Raw genomic sequence first — 26,401 nt, 5'->3', positions numbered from 1 at the left:
GCCAGCCAACCGGCATCCGGCAATCTCAGGCACCGGCAGAGAAAGGTTGCCATCAATCAATATTTTAATATCGATCGTTGAATTATAGTTGGTCAAGCAAATCTTGTCAGTACAAAAACGCGCAAAATTCAAATTCTCTGTTGGAGATCAACCTTCGCGCTTTCTATGTTTTTAAAATTTGCCGCCTTTTTCTACTGACAGAGTGGGTGTGCCAGAGTATAATGTTAATTAGATTTTTGCATGATTTTTGTGTTAAAACTGTTCAAGCTATGAATAAAACTGCCTGTGCAAGGAGTAAACGATTTCAATATTTAAACATATTACAGAGAACAGAAAAAGATAGCTCCCAGTTGTCATTTATTTATTCGCTCAAATCACTGATCAAACCGAACTGACCGAACTCCAAGTACTCTAACTCCATCCATTCAAATAATTGTTTCTACGATCGTTGTGATTTTTATTTTTCTTTCTACGTTGTTATAAATAAATGATGTACGAAATATTAGTACTTAAAGCAATTAATTCTGTATGTTTTATGTTAGTAATAAAAAATATATTTTAAAGTAGAGGAGTGTCCTCTGTGGAAGCAGAATATATTTAACAATAAATTCATATTTTCAGGTACCTACTTGTGTGATAAACAAATTAAACCGGCAGCAGAAGCCAACAATCGTAAAATTATTACACTCAGACAATGGAAGCACCATCTACTAATGAAGATGATACTACATTAGCACAAATTGAAACAAAGTTTAAATTACTTGAATTTGAAAAACAAATTTTTATTGATGTCTTTGAGAAAGATGCACTTCTTATATTAGCCAAGTAAGTAATCCTTTTCTGCATGCATTGTTTATTATCAAGGTCAAATAAAAGTATTATTAATTTGGAAATTGTTTTTCAGAGGATTAAATTATAATGGAATAATTTCAAATTTATTATGGGTTTACAAGGACCCAGCCAACTTAGTTTTAGTTATTAACAGCAGCGATCACGAAGAAAAGTATTTCACAGAGAAGTTCAACTTGAAACCTTTACCAAATCTGGGTACTGAAAGGTATTTTGATTTATGTATAATTAAGCAGATTTTAATTATTTATAATGATCTTAACCTTCCATTGTGTAAGGGTTCATCCATTAATTACGTCACACGAATTTCTAGGTTTTTTGACCCCTCCCCCCTCCTTGTCACATTTGGCACACCCCTCCCCCAAAATCAGCAAATCGAATTAAGTCATTATTAATAATTTATTAAAATATTTTTGTCAAAAGAAATATTAGTAATTTTATAACCCAAAACTGATTAGGAAAGTAAATTAAACGAATAATAACGATTATCGGTCCAAAAAACTTGATATTTAACTGTACAGGGAATGAAATAATTTAAATAAGTTAAAGTGACGTCACAAAGTGTGTGACACCCCCTCCCCCGTGTCACAACATGTCACATTTTCTTGACCTCCCCCCTAAACTTATGATGTAATTAATGGATGACCCCTAAAGGATAACTTTACAAAATTTATTTTTTCACCAATGACTACCGACTTCTTGGAAGTAAATACTTATGAGAATTAAAGTTGATGCAGGGTTGTTCTGTTTATAAATTCGCAGTTAGTATCTTCCATGTCTGCAGACCACTGGTTAAGCCCACTGCTTTTAACTTAGACTGACAACCTCGTTTTTGCATTGCACTTACACTAGCCATTCTCAAAGTGTGCTCCGCGAAACCCTAGGCTCTGTTGGGGCTCCGTAAGAATATTTGTAATAATCAGAAAAAAAACCAGCTCTTCTGTAGGTATATCTTAAATAAACGGTTCTGAAACTTTTTTGGTGATGGAATCATTTTGGAAAGCAAAATATTTGACAGAGCCCTAAATTTTAAATTTTCTTTGTTAGTCATTGTGGACCAGATATGGCAGATATACCTATAGATGAGCTGGTTTTTTTTTCTTATTATTACAAGTATTTTCCCGGAGCCCCAACATAGGATATGCGGAGCCCTAGGGGTCTGCGAAACACACTTTGAGAATGGCTTTTCAATTTGAAATATAATCATCGGAAAATTATAATTACTAGGGAAAAGGTGTACTTAGAAGGCGGAGTCCAGTTTGTCTCAACCCGCATATTGGTGGTTGACTTGTTGAAGCAGCGGGTGCCAGTTGCTAACATCACGGGGATCATAGTGTTACGAGCGCATACTGTGCTCGAGTCCTGTCAGGAGGCCTTTGCTTTGAGGCTCTATAGGCAACATAATAAGGTGAGGAGGTCTACTTGTATTGTATAGTTTGAATTGTCTCAAATGATTTTTACGACAGACCCTATCTGTTAAACAAAAGCCATTGTTTCTTTTAAGAGAGCGTGAGGCCATTGTGTGTGAGCGCGTGGCCATTGTGTCTGAGCGCGCGAACAATGGCTTTTGTTTAACAGATTAGGGTTTTTGGCGTAAAAATCATTTGAGACGATTCAATCTATAATCATATGTCATGTCAGGGTTTTATTAGAATTAGAAAAATAATGCTTACTATTATTCATAAAGGCAAAATAAAAAACTGTGTTGGGCGAGATTCGAACTTGCGAGACCGGGATACCAGCCCACCGCTCTGCCAACTGAGCTACCGAGACTTACCCATTGACAGTGAAACATTTTTTTTTTATATCAATTTTTTTAAAGATGGGGTTTCGTCACTCAGTGACGATGTCACCCCCGCACTGATGTAGTACTGATATATTTCGACCATATCCTTATGCGTCTAAGGCGTCTAAGCGCTTAAACTGTTTTTTTCTATATTTATTGTGGTATAATTTACAGAGAAGCAAGATTAATCATCCACATTTATTTATATCAGCCATCTCAGGGTAATTTTAAATGAGGTTTTTTTAATTATTTTATTAATAACAATACATGATAAAGAAGCTAAAATGATTATTATTTTTATTATTTATTCAACATTAAATGTCATGTGCATTACAAAAGATGTTAGTTACAGGTAGTTGGTACATGCATAGAGTAACTTATACTAGAGCGGTACTGTCATAGTAAATTTTGTAACCCCAGTAAATTCACTGCCATCTGTCGACACACTTGAAAACTAAAAATAAATATTTATAATAATACGATAAAATGTATTTAAATATGGATAAATGATTTTTTTATTTGCAATAATTATTTTTATATGATTTTGACCCATGTTCTTTCACTGGTATGCGTTAAAATTATAAATAACAAAAGAAACAGTCAACGCCCTCTATACGAGTGTAGGCCAAAACTAGTGGCGCCATCTGATCGAGAATCAAATTTTCGTGATTTTCGAGGCACGTTTTTTCCTTAGACTGTATCCATCTATTACGGAGTTATATCTATCTTTGATATAAAGCAAAGGTATTTCAAACAAAACATGTGCAAAGTCATGTTAAATGAATGAGTGAATATGTATTTTTTTTCTTTTCTCCAGACAGGTTTTGTAAAGGCATTCTCCAGTTCACCAATTTCATTCACTTTCGGATACCACCAAGTGGAGAAGGTGATGCGAGCTGTGTTTGTGACGGAATTATTTTTATGGCCCAGGTATGTAAATATATAACATAGACATATATAATCCGCAAGGCCTCCGCTGCAAATATTTAATTAGTGTTAGATTAGGTAATAATTAGTTTAGTTTAGTTTAGAATAGTAAAATTTAATATAGATTAGAATGTATAAATTAGATTAATATAATAATTATTCTGAATGTAATGGGTTGATACCTAAATAAATAACATTTTTATTTATTTATTTTTTATTTTTATAATACTTCGTAGAGACCGGCCTTATGAGCACTACGAATGGGGCCGATACATTGGAGTCAAAATCGCATTTAGTTATCGCGCTCAGTCGTGTGGCGAATTGCGCAGTGGAAAGTGCGGTCGGTCGTGTTTTAATTTATCGCCGCTCGTTGCCAATTTCCTACTTTTCGCACTTATATCGTAATGTACTAATACGATACAAGTGCGGAAATTCGCAATGAGTGGTGATAAACCGCGGAAACTCGCAACATGAGTTGCGAATTACCTATTCGCACGTGTATCGTACAACGTTTTACAGTACATATGGCCATTTGAACTTTCGACATAGGCACGGAAAGTGTTTATTCCTGCACTAGTGCTGGAAAGTAGCACTGTATGTACTGTAATAGTAGATTGTAAACCAAGGGATGAAAGGCACCCATTGCTGTCGAGGTAGTTTGGCGCTCGAACGCAATGAGAGCGCAAATAGACCGAGACTAAAATAGTGCCTTTCACCCGAGTTAAACACTCTACTTTTCATTACGAGTACAAGGAAAGTAAAATAGGTGTACATAAAAAAAAAAACCGGCCAAGTGCGAGTCGGACTCGCGCACCGAGGGTTCCGTACTTTTTAGTATTTGTTGTCATAGCGGCAACAGAAATACATCACCTGTGAAAATTTCAAGTCTCTAGCTATCACGGTTAATGAGATACCGCCTGGTGACAGACAAACAGACGGACAGCGGAGTCTTAGTAATAGGGTCCCGAAAATGTACTTAGAGAGACAGAGAGTACAGTTCACTAAACCAAAAACATATAATTTTCTGCACATTTTTTAGAACAACAATGACCCATTTTGAGCATGAGAAATGAAAAATATGATTTATTCCAGATTTCACGGCACCATCATACAATGCCTCAAGAAAAGACAGGCAGAAGTGGTGGAACTGCATGTATCACTCTCTTCTAACGTGAACCACATTCAAATGTGCTTACTTGACATCATGAATTACACCGTTAAACAACTTAAGAGTGTTAATCGGACTCTAGACATGCAGGTAATGGGTTGAGTTTAACCTTTTGAACGCTAAGAACACCTAAAGGCGTCGTTACTACTAGCACAGGGCGGACACGCTATACATCAAAAATCACTTGCGTTTCTATGTGTGAACGGCACGTTTGTACACGCGTCATGCGTCATAGTGTGAGTAAGTTGCTTAAAAATAGTACTGAGCGGCCGGCAAACGGCCGTCAATCTGCTGTCGCGGGGCGAGGTCATTCGAGTCGGGGCGGGGCGGGGCGTGGCCGTTCTGTATTATAATACTATTACTTATTCTGTGCTAGTAGTGCCCGCCACGCCATGGACAGCTATACGTGTTATGGTGGACGCTGTCAAATTAACCGTCACACTTTCAAGTAAGGTTTACATTAGCTCGCCAGGGACCGGCCCGCTATCCCTTATCGGGGTTTTATAATAAGGATTTAGCATATAAGCGTGCTAATTTAAGTCGTCTACCTTGTTCATAAAGCACACATTACTTCGAATCCGAGCGATCGTCGGCGGCGACGGGGGCGTTCTTTGACTAGACACGTATTTTCTTTCCTTTTCATACACTACCGTAGATATATACTAATCCTGTCCCTTTCACGCAAAGGGAAACCTTTATAAAAAGCGCTTAAACATAAGGGTAACTCTTATTAAGAGCTAGCCTTATTTTTGGTTAGCTTTTCGATAAGGGTTAGTCAAAGGTAAGGGTATGAATGGGCTTGCAGTTCAAAAGGGAAAGTCTTTCAATGTGTTAGCCTTGTTTAAGTGTCGCCCATTGAAAGGGTTTTATCGCGGAAAGGGTTGTCCGGTCCCTGTAGCTCGCTCGCGCCCGGAAGCTTGGCGTTTAAGTGATGTTTGTGCTTATGACATAAAGCGATCAAAAGGTTAAATGCAGCAATTTATAACTTACTAGCGCCCCGCCCCGGCTTCGTACGGGTGCAATTCTGATGTATTATACATATAAACCTTCCTCTTGAATCACTCTATCTATTTAAAACCGCATCAAAATCCGTTGCGTAGTTTTAAAGATCTAAGCATACATAGGGACAGACAGACAGCAGGAAGCGACTTTGTTTTATACTTTGTAGTGATAAGGGAGTTTTCAGAAAATAGTGTACCTACCCAATTAGCGTGAGTAGTTAAAAAACCGGCCAAGTGCGTGTCGGACTCGCGCACGATATTTCGCAAAAGACGTCAAAAAAAATACGTTTGTTGTATGGGAGCCCCACTTAAATATTCATTTTATTTTGTTTTCAGTATTTGTTGATATAGCGGCAACAGAAATACATCATCTGTGAAAATTTCAACTGTCACGGCTCATGAGATACAACCTGGTGGCAGACAGACGGACAGCGGAGTCTTAATAATAGGGTCCCGTTTTTACCCTTTAGGTACGGCACCCTAAAAACGAATATAATTTCAGGAAATCACCACTGAGAACTGCATTTCAAAGAAATTTCACAAAATTCTCCAATCGCAGCTGGACTGCGTGTGGCATCAGCTCAGCACGAGGGTCAAGGAGTACGTTCAGGACCTCAAGGTGCTTAGAAGCATGATCATGTGAGTTTACATATTAATTTATTAGTATAAAGCATACATTGTCAAAAATATTACAGCTATTTACATAATAATCACTACCACAGAATAAGTAATAGTATTATCAAATTATCATACAGAACGTTCACGCCCCGCCCCGCCCCGACTCGAATTACCTCGCCCCGCGACATTAGATTGACGGCCGTTTGCCGGCCGCTCAGTACTATTTTTAAGCAACTTGCTCACACTATGACGCATGTGCGCGTGTACTACAAGTGATTTTTGATAAATAGCGTGTCCGCCCTGTGTCATTACACTAGATTAATACAACGTAGGCACAAATTTGGAAAATATTCACAGTTAAAAAAATAATTTAATAAATAGTTATATAATTAATTACTAATTTATATAATAATTAATTAATAAAAGATTAATGGCGGGCTATGGGACATTTTATTCATTTAACAGCTTTTCGCCCCGCCGAAAATTATAAAAAAAACCGGACTAGTGCGAATCGGACTCGCCCACCGAGGGTTCAGTACTTTTTAGTATTTGTTGTTATAGCGGCAACAGAAATACATCATCTGTGAAAATTTCAACTGTCTCGGTTGATGAGATCAAAGATAGATATAACTCCGTAATAGATTGATACAGTCTAAGGAAAAAACGTGCCTCGAAAATCAAGAAAATTTGATTCTCGTTCAGAGGGCGCTACTAGTTTTGGCCTACAGTCGTATAGATGGCGTTGACGGTTTCGTTTGTTATTTAACAATTTTAACGCATATCAGTGAAAGAACATGGGTCAAAATCATAAAAATAATTAATGCAAATAAAAAAAATCATTTATCTATATTTAAATACATTCTATCGTATTTTTATAAATCTTCATTTTTAGTTTTAAAGTATGTCGACAGATGGCAGTGAATTTACTGGGGTTACAAAATTTACTATGACAGTACCGCTCTAGTATAAGTTACTCTATGATGAGATAAGTACAGCCTGGTGACAGACAGACGGACAGAGGAGTTAGTAATAGGGTCCCGTTTTTACCCTTTGGGTTACCCTAAAAATTAAAGACTGTCCATAAGATTACTGTAGATATGGGCGTAGGTAGTTAGTTCATCTCTGAGGAAACTACCGTAAATTAAATTCAATGAGGGCTATCGTTTTTTTGCTCACCAGTTGGCGCCTCTGTTTTTTTTTTTTTTTTATCCTATCTGGCTTTTACTCCCCGCAATTTTGCACGGGGTGAATTTGCCAATGTCGGTTTTTGACTTTCACACGTGAGGAGAATGTTCGGTAGTCTGGGAGGTTGTGGTTTGCAGATAAACTTGCCCCGCCAACTGTCCCTGAAGCATCCTGTTTGTTACTTCCCCCGCTGCCAGGCACCGGGAGCTCTCTAGACATGCCTTTCTCATTCTCAGAGCTTAGTCTAGTGCTTAGTGGCGCCTCTGTTGATGGTGGTCCAAAAGACTATAGAACAGCTGTCAGTCATTGAAGTGACAAATGACATTTGACATTTCGAACTATGGAAAAGACCACCATCTACACTAGCGCCCCTAGCGGCGAATTCATACGCGATAGCCCTCATTAAGTAAGTAAGTAAATATTATTTATTGCACCAAAATTATACATTTTACATACATGTAAAACTACAAAGAAATATTTAAAGAAAAAATAGAACCAGGCAACAACAGGCGGTCTTATCGCTAAAAAGCGATCTCTTCCAGACAACCTTTGGGTAATTAAATTCAGTGCAATTGTTCTATCATTTCCGTTCATAATGATTTCAGTAACCTGATCCACGACGACTCCGTCTCGTTTTACGCCCTAGTGAGCAAATACAGGACCCCGGAATATGCCAAAGTGAACTCGGGGTGGATCCTCCTGGACTCCGCTGAACAGCTCTTCAGACTCGCAAAGTCGAGGGTTTATAACCACAAAAATGGTAAGAATGGGTCTCTATCGTTACCCATATAGTTTTAAGTCATAATGTATTGTTTGTCATAATCTATTACAGTTTTTTAAACTATAGATAGGTTAGGTTAGGTTTGTTTTATGGTAATCCGGAAAAGTTACGCGTTTCTGAGAAAAACCAAATTATGACTAACGAAAATGTGGACAAACAATACATTATGACTTAAAACTATAAACATAACTACATTATGACTTAAATCTATCTATAGTTTGTCAAAGGACTGTCTCATTTCAAACATAGACTGAGAGAATCATACTATCTTTGTCTTACACTAGTACTAGCACCCAATAGAAAAGGATGAGTATAGTTTTCTTTGTCCTTATTTACTGACAAGATTTGCTTGACCAACTATATACTCTGATTTGTAATTAAATTCCAAAAAACTAACCTCACTCAGATCCTTTTTTCTTTCGTAAAAATGGAAAATATGTAAAAAAATAAACTCAAATTTCTCTTTTGCATACTCTAGCATTTAAAATAAATATAGTTTAGTTTAGTTTCTTAAACATACGGAAAAGAGAAAAAGTGAGGTTAGTTTATTGGAATTTAATTATAAATCAGAGTTTATAGGATAACCTGAGGAAAATCCTGAAAAGTTAACGATTTTAGAATTATGACTAATGATAATATGATAATCATTACATTATGGTTTTCAATAATTATGTCAAACAAAGGGACCCCGGTAAGGGTCGGATCATGATAAAGAATTATCCCTGAAAAACCAACATACATACATTAGGTCGCGAAAATGAGTTGGCCGATTTGTTGATAGATGGCGCTGTACACAGTATACATATAACATAGTATACTTCTGGTCAAAAATCTTTCAAATCATGTTTAAAGTTGCTTGAGATAAAATTTAAAGTTTGTACGGAACCCTTTGGGGGCCTTTGGTGGTGAAGAATTTCAAGATTTTCTACCCAGAGTTCATACCAACTATGCTCAAAATTCGCCCATAAATCGTATTCTAAAACTTCATAATAAACAATTTAGTAGCATCGACTTGTTCGACTGCACAAAATCAACTTTAAAAAAACGAGCTCAGTCACTGCTACTGAAATCTAAAAATAACGACAATTGACGAAATCTAACTAGGTAAATAATTACACACCTTAATCTTTCCGTCTTCCATTACACACTCAGTCACAGTCACATACACACACACACGAACACGCACACACAATCACTCAAAACACACACGTACACATGTTATGCAAGCCATATCTAGTTTGTATAGAATGCTTTTTTTATTCCCTTCTTTTTTTTGTGTTTCCACTTAGTTATTGCATGTTAATTGTACTTTTGTGAACATCTGTTATTGGCTATGTTTCCTGTTCACTATGATTTGTATTAATTTTTGTATTGCTGTTGATGCCCCAAATAAATAAAATAAAATAAAAATAAAAGATTTTTTTTACTGTTAAGCACAGAAGGTACTAAGATGCATAAGTTAGACAGTAACTATATTGTAACCGCCAACATGACAGCTGCCATAGATGGCGCTTTACGATCCCATTTTGATAACTGGATGGATATTTTTCTGTTTATGCTTAATCAAAATTATCGTATCTTATGGATACTTGTGAGTTGTGACCCATTCGCATTCCAAGCTTCTGATATTCGATATAGCAAAGTTTTAATCCCATTTATTTGATAACAAATTCACCTATTGAATGATTTCACAAGATCATTTCACCAGTTCTAGTTTTCACTGACTCGTTCCAGAATTCGACCCCGAACATCTAACGAAATGGAAAGTCCTAAGTGATTTACTACTAGAAGAAATACCCGATGAAGTGAAAAAGAAAAATAAAGGAAATCTAAACAGTACTAAAATATTAATACTCTGCCAAGACAGCAGAACTTGTAGCCAACTGAACAGCTTTCTAACTATGGGCGCTAATAAATATCTTTTCTACACCGCATTTAGGAGAGATTTAAATATAACTACTCTAGCTTCTAAGTATAAAGGGATAAATACGTTAGCTGGTGATTTAAAAAAAGAACCGGTAAATGAAGAGACTGGTGATGTTAATAAGCTCGAAGAGGAAGAGATTGAAGATGGCGATAGAACGAATTACGTGTTGACTTTGACGCAGTTGGCAACGCAGAGTGATAACAAAACGTCGAAGGATGAGAGCATGTTCGAATCTATTTCACAGGTATGAATGAGCTTGCCGTTATCAAGACAAGCATTAATCTAAATGTCTAAAGGGGCACAGTGACTATCAGTCTGCCGGACGATATCGGTCTGTCAGGTGTTCGGAATCGTCCAGGGGTTAAGGGGCCCACTGACTATTAGTGGGACTTCCGGTTCGAACGCCATCTTGATAGTAGCCTCGTGATTAATTCCTTTGTTTTTTGCTCATTAATATTGTTTAATGTGTTATATCGATAGCTTTATTATACAGTAATCTAATGTGGTATGCAGTGAATGGAGAATTAATCTCAGAGCGTGTTTAACCACCATTTTGGAGTCAACGGCCGGTAGTCCACGTGCTTCTCGTAAAATCCAGCTGTCGGTTTTACGAGACAACTACAACAACCACCGAACAACGTCGTGCTCTAAGAGCATTTGGTATTCTACCTCTAACCGTGTCTGGCTAGAGCCCTAGAAGCCCATAATTTTATTGTTTACCGTACACTGGCTATGGCCGATGGCCTATATGTTTTAATCAAGAAATATTAATTCGATCCCACGTGGATCCCACTTTGACGTTGGCGAAATCATCGACGGAGCCATACTACCTGAAAAATTGAATTGACTATTAGTGGGCCTCTTAACAGTTACGGAATCAGATAGGATCGAAAAGTCAGTTCTCCAAAATCTGCCGATACTACTACTACTACTAACAGATTCAAATAAGAATTTGCCACACCCTGCCGTTCTTCCTCACCACAAAAATACATGGAGCTCTAATGTGGACTAAATTTTCTAAAGCCGACATTTATCAATATACTTTCTGTGTTTTTAGATAGACAATTTAGACATAACACAACTCGAGACCGAAAAGCCTATCATCTGCATCAGAACGTTCAAAGAGAACGGCAACCATTTCTCCCTAGAGCAGTCGCTAGAGTCGCTGCGGCCTGAATACATAATCCTGTACCACAGCGACGTGGCCGCGGTGCGGCAGATCGAACTCTTCGAGGCCCGGAAGGTATTCATTGCTATATTATACTATTACACGCTATTGTCATTTATAGGTATTATGACTTATTAAAAGCCGATCTGCATCAGAACGTTCAAAGAGAACGGCAACCATTTCTCCCTAGAGCAGTCACTAGAGTCGCTGCGGCCTGAATACATACACAGCGACGTGGCCGCGGTGCGGCAGATTGAACTCTTCGAGACGAGGAAGGTATTCGTTGCTATATTATACTATTACAAGCTATTGTCATTTATATTATGACTTTTATTAAAAGCCGATCTGCATCAGAACGTTCAAAGAGAGCGGCAACCATTTCTCCCTAGAGCAGTCACTAGAGTCGCTCCGGCCTAAATACATAATCCTGTACCACAGCGACGTGGCCGCGTTGCGGCAGATTGAACTCTTCGAGGCCCGGAAGGTATTCATTGCTATATTATACTATTACACGCTATTGTCATTTATATTATGACTTTTATTAAAAGCCGATCTGAATCAGAACGTTCAAAGAGAGCGGCAACAATTTCTCCCTAGAGCAGTCACTAGAGTCGCTCCGGCCTAAATACATAATCCTGTACCACAGCGACGTGGCCGCGTTGCGGCAGATTGAACTCTTCGAGGCCCGGAAGGTATTCATTGCTATATTATACTATTACACGCTATTGTCATTTATATTATGACTTTTATTAAAAGCCGATCTGAATCAGAACGTTCAAAGAGAGCGGCAACCATTTCTCCCTAGAGCAGTCACTAGAGTCGCTCCGGCCTAAATACATAATCCTATACCACAGCGACGTGGCCGCGGTGCGGCGTGCGGCAGATTGAACTCTTCGAGGTCCGGAAGGTATTCATTACCGTATTATACTATTACAAGCTAACATGGTCATTTATAATGCTGGGATTCCGCGCTGATGCGTCATTGGACGCAGCTCCATGTCTCGCGCTCCACGTAGGTAGGTTATTAGTTTTCGTAAGTTTTTATTTTCATTTTGTAAGATTGACTTGTTTATATTATGTACCTAACTTTATTTGTTAATATATTTATAATTAATATTGTCTTCGGTTACCGCGATAGTTACTCATGAAATAAAACTATGAAAACGGATTATATCGCGTATATTGATATTATAATACATCATCATCATCATCATCATCGGTGTGAGTGTGGCCTATCATATGTCGGGCAGACGAAACGGAGCATTTCCACTCGGGTGAAGGAACACATAGCTGATGTCAAGCACCGTCGACCTAGGTCTGCTGTCTGTGAGCATGTCATGGATAAAGCCAATCACTCAATCAAGTTTGATAAGCCTCTGGTTCTTGCCAAGGAGAAGCGTTACATACCCAGAATGCTGCGCGAGGCCATTGAGATTAAGAAATATCCAAACTTTAATAGGGAAGATGGCTTTTCTCTACCACCAGCTTGGGATCCTGTAGTCCATCTGATAAAGGAGCAAGCGAGACATAGACTGTGAGACTTTAGTGTTGGATGATGCTGGACATTCTGATGTTTTGAAAAGATGTGTCCCGCCGAGTTTGTTGCCGGTCCCATATTGGGATACCCTCCTACAATTTAGGAGGGAATTAAATCTTCTCGGGTCCGTGGTGTAGGGTTGGAGCCGGCATAGTTTTTATCGCGTATATATATATATATATCTTTACTTGAAAAATAATTATAGTGTATAACTAGCCTTATGAACCGATTTTGCATGTACAACCAGCCTTAAAGTTTGTAGTCTATGATTGTTCATTATTTTAGTATGTGGGTATTTTTGCACTTTGTAATTTTTCCTCAGTCACCCGTTGACCACGAACGCTGTAAAGAGTTCGAAACGTCGGGATGTATTATAATATCAATATACGCGATATAATCCGTTTTCATAGTTTTATTTCATATTTATAATTGTAATTGTATGTCACAATATGGGACCTGTCCTGAAATAAATACTATTGATTCATTCATAATATTTTTATTTTTAAGTTTGTATTTTAATTTTAATAGATTTTTTTGTTTCAAAGCTTTTATGAGCCATGTTGCTTAAATTAAATGAATATAATACAATAATATGACTTAATAAAACCCGATCTGCATCCGAACATTCAAAGAGAACGGCAACCATTTCTCCCTAGAGCCATTTTTCCAAACTGTTTGTCACTTTAGTACAAAATTGGTATAAAACCTGGATGGTTGGGTAATAAATTATAATTATATGGGACATTAAACTACTGTTTTTATGTTACTCTAGGATACACTGTTATCTTACCTAATTATATGCAGTAGGTAGTTTTTGCCGAGTTATTATTTTGCCTTTTTATATTATTAATAGATTCTGTTAACACTTCTATTACCTCCCGTGATTGATTTTCTCAAATCTCTAAAATGTTGCCCATATCCTAACTTTCCATTTATTTTTTGTATATAAGAAGATAACTGTATACTCAAATAATCATTTTTTAATTCAAGGCTGAAGGCGAACCTCGGTGTAAGGTGTATTTCGTGATACACGATAAAACTGTGGAGGAACAGGCGTATCTCACGTCATTGAAAAGAGAGAAACAGGCCTTCGAGCTGCTGATTCAAGCTAAAAGTGTAAGTTGGACCATCTACTGAAATTATTAGGTAGCCTTTTCCATGGCGCATCCATTTACAAGGCTTTCCCAAAAAATGAAAATATACAGGGTGACCTTAGCCATTGGACAAACCCTGAAATCCCACATAGGGTTACTTCTCAGGAATGCTCTAACATTAATATTTATTTAATTAGAGCAAAAGATAAAAAAAATAAAATTACAAACAAAACTTAATTCCAATGATCGACAACAAAAAGAAACATACTGTATTCATTATTGGCAGTGTTTTTGACAACTTGTTCAAAAATGTGCGGCAACGATGACATTTGTCAAAAGTCCGAATCTTATTAATGTCATAAATAAATAAAAAAGATAATCAATAAGGTCGAAGAAGGTTTCATACTATTTATTACCTCAGGAGCTATTAACACATACAGGCTCCAAAGTAAAATAATGTAAGTTGTTAATGTCTTCGTAACCGCTACACCGGTTGTTATGATACTTTGTATACTGATTCTAAATGCCCTAATGCATATGTACGTTTCGGCTTTGTCCAATGGCTAAGGACACCCTGTAAACCAATTAATCCAGCTTTGAGGATTCATTTGAAGACAATTTTAAAAGTCCAATCTAATTTGAACCTTATATCTGATTGCTAAGGTTGAAATTCTATTGGCGGATATGTGGTCGATAAATCGTACTATGCCTGAAAAAGGGTTCATGCAAAATAGAACAATAATTCATGGCTCATGGCGTCAGAATGTCCTTAGGCTGGTGGTTCTGGGTTCAAATCCAAGGGCGTTTTTATCACCAGCTCAAATATATGTTACCTACTGAGTTAACCTTTTGGACGCCAATGACGGATATATCGGCAGCGTAGGCCCAACGCCAAAGACCGATTAATCCGTCACACACCACAGAACAACATAAGGTTCATTCATTAATTACGTCACACGAATTTCGAGGTTTTTTTACCCTTCCCCCCCTCCTTATCACACTTGGTCACATTTGGCAAACCCCTCCCCCCCTGGTGTGACGTTACATTTTTTCAATGAAATTTATTAATATTTTATCAAAATATTTTTGACAAAAGTAATATTGGTAATTTTATAACCCAAAACAGATTAGGAAAGTAAATTGAATGTTTAAAAACGATTATCGTTCCAAAAACTTGTTATTTAACTGTACAGCGAACCTTTTGACGTAGTTTTACTTATATTTCAATTTCTAACAAACTAAATGTGTAAATCTTTATTTAATTGGCAATTTATTTCAAAGTAAAACATATTAGTAGGTATCTCTAAAATAATTAAAATCAAAATTACAAACTAAATTAAAAACTAAAATTAAAACTAAACTTAAAAATAAACTATAAATAAAAAATTTGCCCCAAATCACCGTCTATTGGCAGCGTGCCCAGAAGGCTGGCAGCATTGCCACGTTGTATGGCAATGCTGATCCGCTGTGCTAGATATGAACCAGCCCTCTGGTCACGCGTCAACTCTACTAACCTGCGCCTACATTCCTTAAAAACTCTATGGGCGCTTTCCCCCCAAGGCCCCATAGTTTCAACCCCAAACGGCTCAAATATGCAACCACTATTTATGGTTGCATACTTGCGCCGCTTGAGGAGCTCGGCCGAATTGGCAGCCGAACCAGCCTTCATTGCGGTGCCATGGAGATGGGATAGCGCTAGGGTATCGGCACAGGTTGCGTCCCAAACCAACGGCCGTCCCATCTTCCATGGCACGAGGGTCATCCCGTCGGGCCTTTTAGCGTCATCGCGGCAGGGACCGGACAACCCTTTCCGCGATAAAACCCTTTCAATGGGCGACACTTAAACACGGCTAACACATTGAAAGACTTTCCCTTTTGAACTGCAAGCCCATTCATACCCTTACCTTTGACTAACCCTTACCGAAAAGCTAACCAAAAATAAGGCTAGCTCTTAATTATCTTTAAGCGCTTTTTATAAAGGTTTCCCTTTGCGTGAAAGAGACAGGATTAGTATATATCTACGGTAGTGTATGAAAAGTAAAGAAAATACGCGCCTAGTCAAAGAACGCCGCCGTCGCCGCCGACGATCGCTCGGATTCAAAGTAATGTGTGCTTTATGAACAAGGCAGACGACTTAAATTAGCACGCTTATATGCTAAAAGGGAAGCCCTTTATAAGGCTAACCCTTATAAGCAATATGCAAGGTGTTGGTGAGCGGATGATAAGGGTTTTGTAAGGGTATTTGGGTTACCGATTACTCAAATGTGGTAGCTTTATATAAGGGTTTTTAAAAGCAAAACAAAGGGTTTTGTCTGGCAAAGGGTATGGTGAGTTAAGCCTTATGCAATACCCTTATAAAACCCCGATAAGGGATAGCGGGCCGGTCCCTGCATCGCGGGCGAGGCCGGCCGGTTCCAAAATGGCCGGTGCTCCCGCACTGGCTAAGGCCCGACAGATGATATCATTAAGGCCAGCATGGCATTTAATACAAACTAAATTGTATTAACTGCTTTTAAGTATTTTGCATATGCTTGTCAGGTTATGGTGGTGCCATCATATCAAGACGGCAAAACAGATGAATACTTCAACATGAATATTGAAGATGAAGAAGACATAGATACGAGAAAAGCTGGTAATTTTACTTATTTTTAATTTGTATACCGTGACCAAAGATAGATATAACTCCGTAATAGATGGATACAGTCTAAGGAAATAACTTGCCTCGAAAATCAGTTTCATTCAGAAGAAAATTTGACTCTCGATCAGAGGGCGCTACTAGCTTTGGCCTACTGTCGTATAGATGGCGTTGACGGTTTCGTTTGTTATTTTACAATTGGGTCAAAATAATTAATGCAAATAAAAAAAATCATTTATCCATATTTAAATACATTTTATCGTATTTTTATAAATCTTCATTTTTAGTTTTAAAGTGTGTCGATAGATGGCAGTGAATTTACTGTGGTTACAAAACTTACTATAACAGTACCGCTCTAGTATAAGTTACTCTATAAATAATAAATAAATAAAATAAAACGTTTATTAACAGGCAAGGATCACCCATGAAAAATTTACAGACAACTACAATTACACTATTTAACACTAATTACTACTTAACTAAGTTTACAATAAATAAATTGCAAATATGTCACAAGTACATCATACGACGTTATTTCCGATTCTCATCTCGGTGTACAGACAGCCAATATCGGAAAAATAGGCTATTCGGATCTATGCCGTGACGATGGCAAACAAGCGTATAACCCGGCTTGTAAGCGGATACTAATGATATCATAATCTATTTACTCTTGCCACTCTTAGTGCCACCCCACATATAGAGGAGCCATGAGATTGCATAAACTTATGCACTCAATATCTTATGGCTCCTCTACAGTCTACACCAGGGATGTTACGGATGCCGATTTTTTGACATCCGCGGACGCGGATGCGAATATTTAAAGGCTCACATCCGCGGATGCGGATGTCAAGGCAGGGACCGGACAACCCTTTCCGCGATAAAACCCTTTTAATGGGCGACACTTAAACACGGCTAACAAATTGAAAGACTTTCCCTTTTGAACTGCAAGCCCATTCATACCCTTACCGAAAAGCTAACCAAAAATAAGGCTAGCTCTTAATAAGGGTTACCCTTATCTTTAAGCGCTTTTTATAAAGGTTTCCCTTTGCGTGAAAGAGACAGGATTAGTATATATCTACGGTAGTGTATGAAATGGAAAGAAAATACGTGCCTAGTAAAGAACGCCGCCGTCGCCGCCGACGATCGCTCGGATTCGAAGTAATGTGTGTTTTATGAACAAGGTAGACGACTTAAATTAGCACGCTTATATGCTAAAAGGGAAGCCCTTTATAAGGCTAACCCTTATAAGCAATATGCAAGGTGTTGGTAAGCGGATGATAAGGGTTTTGTAAGGGTATTTGGGCTACCGATTACTCAAATGTGGTAGCTTTATATAAGGGTTTTTAATAGCAAAACAAAGGGTTTCGTCTGGCAAAGGGTATGGTGAGTTAAGCCTTATGCAATACCCTTATAAAACCCCGATAAGGGATAGCGGGCCGGTCCCTGTGTCAAGGACGATCGTCAGAGCCCCACGCTACGTGCGGAACGCGACCATATACAGAGACTTCCAACAACAGACGCTGGACGAGTTCGTGGGCCAGCTGGCGCGGAAAATGTTCGCCAGCGCCGACTCGTCACGCCACCAGCTACTGAAGGGGATAGCCCCTCTCCGTGCCCGCCCCCCACATGCCCGCCGGCAGCGAGCTCAGCCACGTGAGCTCATGCCGCAAGAATAAGCTCCCGAAGACCTCAAAGCCGCAGATTGGCCACCATGACCACCAAGCCATGATGGCCAACCGAAATCCAGAACAGAAGAAGAAGAAAAACCCAACACTAAAAGTTGGCAACAACAGACCGTGCCGTCGTTACGGCACGCGAAAGAAGCTGCCAAAAAGGGCCCCGCCCTGAAATGGTCACCTCATACCCCCAGAAAGGGGGAGTGCCAGAAGAACCAGTAACTAAAATCCCCGCCAGTCATCGTGTATCATCTCCAATAATCGCCTGCGACCCGTGAGTTGTCGTTTTTTTGGGCACGCAATCAAATGGAATCGCCGGATAATTGCGTCGTACAGGCGATCATGTGGATGCTTGCATGATGATCTTGCCGATGATACTATCAACGATCATCATAGTAGAGTAGATCATGGTAGAGTGTACTCGATCCCATGGCGCCCTCACAAACGGCAAGGAGGGATGCAACGCCGGAGTAGGTTTAGTGGGTAGAGCTAGGTTCTCCCTCCCCTCTCGCCAGTTGAGAGGGGACAGGAGCGGCGAGTCCCCCCCCCCATCCCCCCCCCCATCAATGGCCTTCACGCGGCCGCGGGAATGGTGCGTATCTAAAAGCATTCGCCCACTCCGTAAACAAAAAAAAAGTGTAGAAGAGGGGGTCCCTTTGTTTGACATAATTATTGAAAGTCATAATGTAATGATTGTCATTGTTTTTGTGATTGTTTATCATTAGTCATAATTCTGAAACCGTTAACTTTTCAGGATTTTCCTCGGGTTATCCTATAGATAGGTTAGGTTAGGTTTGTTTTATGGCAATCCTGAAAAGTTACGCGTTTCTGAGAAAAACCAAATTATGACTAATGACAGTCATTACATTATGACTTTCAATAATTATGTGAATTATGTCAAACAATAGAGACCCGTAGAGGCCGTAGAAGAGGCATTAGATTTATGCCACTCCAGCAGTGTTAATGTATTGCAGGCGGACAACAGCCGAAAGAGAAGCCGACGGTGATCGTGGACATGCGCGAGTTCCGCTCCGACTTGCCGGCGCTGCTTCATCGTAAGGGCATCCACGTCGAGCCCGTCACCATTACTGTCAGTTGATTTTTACCTACTTGCCAAAATGGGGCATTTTCTATGAAAAGGGACCTTATTGTCGATAGCGCTTACGCCTCACAGCGTCGCGCGGCATTGCATTTATATCGGAGCATCGTTTATAATGACGTAAGCGCCATCGACAATAAGGTCCCTTTTTATAGAAAATACCACAAATATATAACTACATATTTTTTGCTAGCCCAACTCCTAATTTGCTAGTGATTTCCTAATGAGAATCATTAGGACTAATATTGAGCGTCAAAAAGGCTTGAACTCACTACCTTGACTTTTTAGGGTTCCGTACCCAAAGGTTAAAAACGGGACCCTATTACTAAGACTCCGCTGTCCTTCCGTCTGTCACCAGGCTGTATCTCATGAACCGTGACAGCTAGACAGTTGAAATTTTGTTGCCGCTATAACAACAAATATCTAAAACAGAATAAAATTTATATTTAAGTGGGGCTCCCATACAACAAACGTGATTTTACCTGCGGGTTTTTGCGTAATGGTACGGAACCCTTCGTGCGCGAGTCCGACTCGCCCTGGCCAGTTTTTTTTTAATTACCAAATAAAGGGTTAACGAGACTTACCCGTCAATTTCTTAAAAACTACCCGCACAAACTGTACCATGCGATTGAAAATAATTTAGATTTTGCATGATACAGTCGCCATCAGATTTATCGGAGCGGCCGAGGTGTTCACAATATCTGAACACGCACTCTTAACGCCCTGACAATAGAGGCGTGTTCAGATATTTGTGAGCGCTTTGGCCGCTCCGATATATCTGATGGCGACTGTACAATTTGTGCAAATAGCAGGAGGGGTGTCACTTCGCAGTTTAGGTACATTTTGCAGTTTGGATAGTACTATTAGTTATTCTGTGCAAATAGTTATTAAGAAATTGACGGGTAAGTCTCATTTCAGGTTTTTTTTTATACTACGTCGGTGGCAAACAAGCATACGGCCCGCCTGATGTTAAGCAGTCTCCGTAGCCTATGTACGCCTGCAACTCCAGAGGAGTTACATGCGCGTTGCCGACCCTAACACTCCTCTCCCTCGTTGAGCTCTGGCAACCTTACTCACCGGCAGGAACACAACACTATTAGTAGGGACTAAAGTTATTTGGCTGCGGTTTTCTGTAAGATGGAGGTAACTCCCCAGTTGGGCTCTGCTCTAGATCTGGAATGACATCCGCTGTCCTGTGCCCTACCACACAAAGCGAGATGTCATTCACAGTGCCCATACCTCTCTTTTGAACGTAGTTTAAGGACATACCCGGGTCCAATCCATTTTATCCCTACACCCCCGTAGGGATACCCTCAGCCATCCCTATTCACCCCGGTTGACGGTTAAAAAAAATTTTCAGATCGGCGATTACATTTTGACCCCAGACACGTGCGTGGAGCGCAAGTCCATCTCGGACCTGATCGGCTCGCTCAACTCGGGCCGACTGTACACGCAGGCAACGCACATGTGCCGCTGTTACGCACGCCCCGTCTTACTCATCGAGTTTGATCAGAACAAGCCCTTTAATCTACAGGTAGGTAGTAATCATGTAAACCCATAATAATATTATAAATGTAGGATGCGTGGATTGGAATGTAAGGACTGAAAGAGTGAGTGAGAGAACGAACTGCAGAATGAATGATGTGTAAATGAGAGAGTGTGGTGCTGAGTGTTAGTGCGTGCGAAAGAGATAGCAAAACGCCATCGGCAGATTTAAAAATGGTAACCGTAGATTCGAGAGACGGATTTCAGGCGTTACGATGTGACACGGTAATTTCATGTTTTTTTTTTCAAAAATATAAGTTTTTATAATTATTTTGAGTTGTTTGAGTTCGCCCGACCCACAAATGCGAGTGTGTCTGTCTGTCTTACCTATTCACGCTTAAACCGCTGAACCGATTTAGTTGAAATTTGGTATAGATAGTTTGAGTCCCGGGGAAGGACATACGGTAGTTTTTATCCCAGAAATCATCCTGTAAGGGGGGTGAAAGTTTGTATGGGAAATCGATAAAAAGCATATTGGATACAAAATAAGCTACCCAAATTACTACGCAGACGAAGTCGCGGGAAAAAGCTAGTCAGAAATAATAACAAAAATTGAGTAATTAATTTGTATGAAAACATTTTTTTTGTCATTTCAAGTATTTAGGCATCTGTCGCGATTGCAGGGGACGCTGGTTCGATTCCAGCCCTGGGCACTGGAAGTCTTGGTCACGTTTTCCTTTGTATATGACATTTATTCCGCTTAAGAATTTAGTTCTAAGCCTTAAATCGTTTTAACTGTCAAGGAAGCCAATTCACGTGCATTTAAAGCTGTCTGCAACATGACGTGTCATCATCTTCCTCGCGTTGTCCCGGCATTTTTGCCACGGCTCCATAGGAGCCTAGGGTCCGCTTGGCAACTAATCCCAAGAATTGGCGTAGGCACTAGTTTTTACGAAAGCGACTGCCATCTGACCGTCCAACCCAGAGGGGAAACTAGGCCTTGTCGGGATTAGTCCGGTTTCCTCACGATTTTTTCCTTCACCGAAAAGCGACTGGTAAATATCAAATGATATTTCGTACATAAGTTCCGAAAAACTCATTGGTACGAGCCGGGGTTTGAACCCGCGACCTCCGGATTGCAAGTCGCACGCTCTTACCGCTAGGCCATCAGCGCAACATGACGTGTATACGTCATAAAGTAACGACCAAATTGTGTGATAAATAAATCTGCAAATATATTTAATGTAATTGCAAATATGCAACTAAGTATGGCGAATTTAGGCGTCGTAATTTACAACTAAAAATAGCATTTTTAAATGGTAAGCGGTTTTCATAAAACACTTGGATTTATCCTCCCAAAAATGACGCCAAATCAAAATTTCTGTGGGTAGTTCCTGTATTTTTAATTTGATTTATCAAAAAAGTTATCCAGGTATTCTTATTTACATCTTACCCTCTGACGTCCAGTTTTTTTCTATAGTCTGCTTGCAGTATCCCGCAAACAGAATGCTCATGTGAACGTGTAGCCCATACAGACTCACGCGAGAAGTCTTGCCGAGAAATTGCGCGAGAACCGAGAGGGCATGTACACTCATGCGACCTTCTCATTCGCATTCTCGATCGTTATCCGGAATGGACGACAGTGCAGCGGCTTTGGTTTGGCGGCAATGGTCGCACTGTGACCGAACGAGAATGTGAATACCATCTCATTTCTCGCCCGAGAAACCCTTTGAAAATAACGACACCGATCGGAGAACAGGCGAGCGCGAGAACGAGACGGCGAGAAAGCAATCATATTCACGCTTCTCGGGTGTTCTCTGGGGTTCTCGGCGTGAGTCTGTATGAGCTATTGCACGTATACTAGATACTAAAACTGGATCCTGCAGAAAACCGTACGCGCAAAAAACTGGACGTCATTGGGAAAGAGCTCTTAGGCCGCCAGTCCAGTTTTTTGCGGGTACGGTTTTCTGCAGGATCCAGTTTTCAGTAGTATGCGTGCAGTATCCCGCAAACAGAATGATCGTGTGAACGTTACTATATTAGCACGTTACGTACGTTACGTTAAGGTACGTTAGCGTCGTTAGCGAGGCGAATTGGATCACAGGGCAAATCGGATCAGGCTAAAAATCTCTTGATATCTCAAATATTACTTATGACTGACTCACATGCTAAGAGGAGAGACGTACGGCGCAATTTAAGTGCACTCATATCAAAAAATATTTCAAACATCATCGGACTTTTAGCCTGATCTGATTCGCCCTGTGATCCGAATCGCCTCGGTCTACCCTATACTACTAAAACGGAATCCTGCAGAAAACCGTAGGCCCAAAAAACTGGACGTCATTGGGAAAGAGCTCATACGGTGTACGCTATGTCTATCGTAGGGTAATTTCGTGGGTTCAAGTGACATGTCGGGCGCGGACATCCAGCAAAAACTCCAGCTGCTCACCATCCACTTCCCGCGGCTCAAGCTCGTGTGGTCGCCCTCGCCCTACGCCACCGCCGAGCTCTTCCATGAACTCAAGGTCATTTTAACTAAAACACACTAATGAATGAGGGCTAACGCGTATGAATTCGCCGAGGGGCGCTAGTGTAGATGGTGGTCTTTTCTATACATGGAGCCAAATCTCTATGTATGAAAAGTGTCCATCAAAAAACAGTAATTAGGCGGCGCCACCATACACCGAAATACTACCAAAAACAACCTACGTAATTTGGTCGGGTTATTTGTTGCCTTATATGATTCATGTTATACTCATGTCCCAGAGCCTAACTAGCGCCACCGGAGAGATTAGGAACTATTATTTAAAGCTGAAAGCGGTCACTTTTGCAACAATTCTGCCATAAGAGATTGGCATCCTTTCTATACCATCCATATTTTTATAGTTCGAAATGTCAAATGTCACTTGTCACTTCAATGACTGTCAGCTGTTCTTTAGTCTTTTGGACCACCATCAACAGAGGCGCCAACTGGTGAGCAAAAAAACGATAGCCCTCATTCAGAGCCCGCAATTCTCGTAGCATTTTTGAGCTATCATAGGGACTTCTCGTTTATCGACTTCCGATTATTCATATCTATATTGATAAATACAGAATATTGTAAAATATGATAACGAGTAGAAGTAAACAACATGCAGTCTTGTCGCGAATGAGCGATCTCTTCGAGATAACCTTTGGATACCAACTTTTAGGAAATTATAAATAGAAATTGAAATAATAATATTTTATTGTTCCTTTATAACACCTGTCGGTGAGAAATACATAGAAAAAGTACAACTGGCAATAAAAGCTTGCATGGATGGAAAACATTTTTATTATTTGACAAAAACATCTTTCTTTCTCTTGTTCCAATCAACCAAGACGCATAATTTCAGAGATATAATCGAATATCCGAAAAATGGAACCTTCAAACCCCCCTCCCCCCGGCTCAAGGGCTACGGCCGGGGACTTTTAATATGTTCACCTAACTAGTCCAAACAAAGTTACAAAGTCAAAAATTGTGTTCCAAGCATTTTCTGATTTTCTGGCCTATAATTTTTCAGCAAGGCAAAAAGAACCCGTCCGTATCTGAAGCCATCGCATTCGGCGGCGACAACACCGCAGACGACGTGAACTACGAGCGTTACAACGTTCTAGTTCATGACTTCGTGCAGAAACTGCCCGGAGTCACCAGCAAGAACTTAGCGCGGATCATGAACAAGGGGAGGTCACTGGACCATCTGATCACACTAGACAAGGTACTGTTGCGAACGCAACTTTTTATTTATACCTATAAAATATTCGTAGCAGTAGCTAAACGCAGCCGTCGGGCTCGGTTAGTATGCGGAGGCTTTTTTAAAGCACCAATAGGACCACATAATTTATATCGCGATTCGCACCCAAAAAACTGGACACCTAAATTGATTGATTAATTGATTGGTGAGAGGCACCTAAATTTATACCGCCTTTTTACTGTTCAATTTCGCTAAATCACTCTTTCATCAACCTCTACACTAACCACCACTTCTGCATTTAACTGTTAGTCAAAGAACCCTTTGTAACCAGTACCTATTGAAGATTATATCAGTTTACTTCAAATCGAAGTCTTTTTATTGGAGTCGTCGAGAGTCGAGACCTGCACGGCGGCTACAACTGCCATATACAAAACTACAAAATTTCGAGTATTTTTCTTTCGCGAAACGGTAACATAGGTAGTATACCAAAATACTACCTAGTCTGGCAAAAAAGAGTAGAAATTAAAAAGTGGCAACACTGTAGTGTCGTCCCGTTTTACTTAGGGTATGCGCGCACGAGCAACTTAGTCGCCAGGCGATTTATTTGTAACTTGGATGTTTTTGTTGATGCATTTAAGCAGGGGTCGGCAACCGGCGGCCCGCGAACCCCTCGCTTGCGGCCCGCGAGCCTCCAGGTTACATCAGTCCTACGCCACTAAAGTGTTCCGAGTGAAAAAGAAGTCTTTCATTTCAATTTTTTTTTAGATGGGACCCATTATCACAAGATCTACATTAAATGTGATAATCACTCAATATGCACAGACGTGCCAATATGAGTGTCTGCCTATCGCAATGTAAGAGCGCGCAAAAATGTCGGGTTTCGCCCGACCTTTAAGTGTGAGGGGCGCCGCAGGCGCCCTGCATGTGAGAGCGCGCATCGCGCGCTGAATAACTGTGAGGGACGCCGCAACAGCCCTTCATGTAAGATGAATAATTGTGAGGGACGCCCCGTGTATGTTCGCGCGCTGAATGTCGGGCTTAGCCCGACTTTTAAGTGTGAGTGGCGCCGCAGGCGCCCTGCATGTAAGAGCGGGCGAAGCGCGCTCTGAATTTCGGCACTCTGCATAAAAATGTATATCAAAAGTAGTACTTTTTGACAAACGACAATGTCTAATAAATTCACGAATTATTAAAAGTGTGCGGCCCGCTGCTTTTGCTATTTTGCTAACCGCTATGTGACCCTTGGCTGCTAAAAGGTTGCCGACCCCTGCATTTAAGGGTTAAGACCCCGTGTTATATAGGTTAACCTTTTCCACGCCGTGTCAAACACAAAAGCTGTCATCCAGACGCAACGTCACCGAAGTGTCAAAACTGAAATTGAACTTTATACATATGCATGTAGGTCTATGTTGCTCTGTGGTCTATGACCGATTAATCGGTCTTTGGCGTTGAACCTACGGTGCGTATATATCGGTCATTGGCGTCCAAAAGGTTAAACTAATTTACTTGTTTCTTTTCCAGGAACAAGTGGCAGAGGTGATAGAAAACAAAAACGAAGCAGAAACATTATACTCAGTGTTACATGTCAAGGCGACGCCTTCAGACGCCGGCAAAGACGACAAACAGACCGGCAAGAAGAAATTCACGGGGAAACTATTCAGGAGTAAAACTAAAAAAACTTAGTGTGAAGGATTCTTAATTTATTTTTGAGCTGTACAATAATTTATAAGGAATAAATCATATTTATACATA

The 26,401-nt window shown here is 39.9% G+C and overlaps 1 protein-coding gene across 4 annotated transcripts; it reads left to right on the top strand.

Moving 5' to 3' along the window:
• Positions 1 to 375: 375 nt before the first annotated feature.
• Positions 376 to 26,401, top strand: LOC134744970 (DNA repair endonuclease XPF). Of its 4 annotated transcripts, none has more exons than XM_063678937.1 (17): positions 376 to 492; positions 622 to 825; positions 905 to 1,057; positions 2,077 to 2,257; positions 3,453 to 3,565; positions 4,655 to 4,820; positions 6,234 to 6,370; positions 8,140 to 8,294; positions 10,050 to 10,486; positions 11,300 to 11,485; positions 13,938 to 14,063; positions 16,580 to 16,673; positions 19,327 to 19,442; positions 20,812 to 20,985; positions 23,321 to 23,461; positions 24,479 to 24,673; positions 26,171 to 26,401. In XM_063678937.1, exons 2-17 carry the CDS (start codon positions 695 to 697, stop codon positions 26,330 to 26,332), a joined length of 2,667 nt encoding a protein of 888 aa, XP_063535007.1. In that variant the 5' UTR covers positions 376 to 492; positions 622 to 694; the 3' UTR covers positions 26,333 to 26,401. The 4 variants fall into 4 exon arrangements, with proteins under 4 accessions (XP_063535007.1, XP_063535014.1, XP_063534990.1 ...); XM_063678920.1 differs by having other exon boundaries at positions 384 to 526; XM_063678929.1 differs by having other exon boundaries at positions 396 to 537.

The sequence above is a fragment of the Cydia strobilella genome, chromosome 1 (assembly GCF_947568885.1).
Source record: "Cydia strobilella chromosome 1, ilCydStro3.1, whole genome shotgun sequence".
In the NCBI taxonomy this organism is placed as follows: domain Eukaryota; kingdom Metazoa; phylum Arthropoda; class Insecta; order Lepidoptera; family Tortricidae; genus Cydia; species Cydia strobilella.
Note: the sequence above shows the minus strand (reverse complement) of the source record. Positions and strands in the feature narration are given on the sequence as shown.

Bases quoted from the DNA above. Each gene is read 5' to 3' on its own strand.
- LOC134744970 (XM_063678937.1), top strand. From the start codon at position 695: ATGGAAGCACCATCTACTAATGAAGATGATACTACATTAGCACAAATT. The intron at 2,258-3,452 runs GTGAGGAGGTCT...TCTTTTCTCCAG, and splicing joins TCTATAGGCAACATAATAAG to ACAGGTTTTGTAAAGGCATT. The intron at 3,566-4,654 runs GTATGTAAATAT...GATTTATTCCAG, and splicing joins GAATTATTTTTATGGCCCAG to ATTTCACGGCACCATCATAC.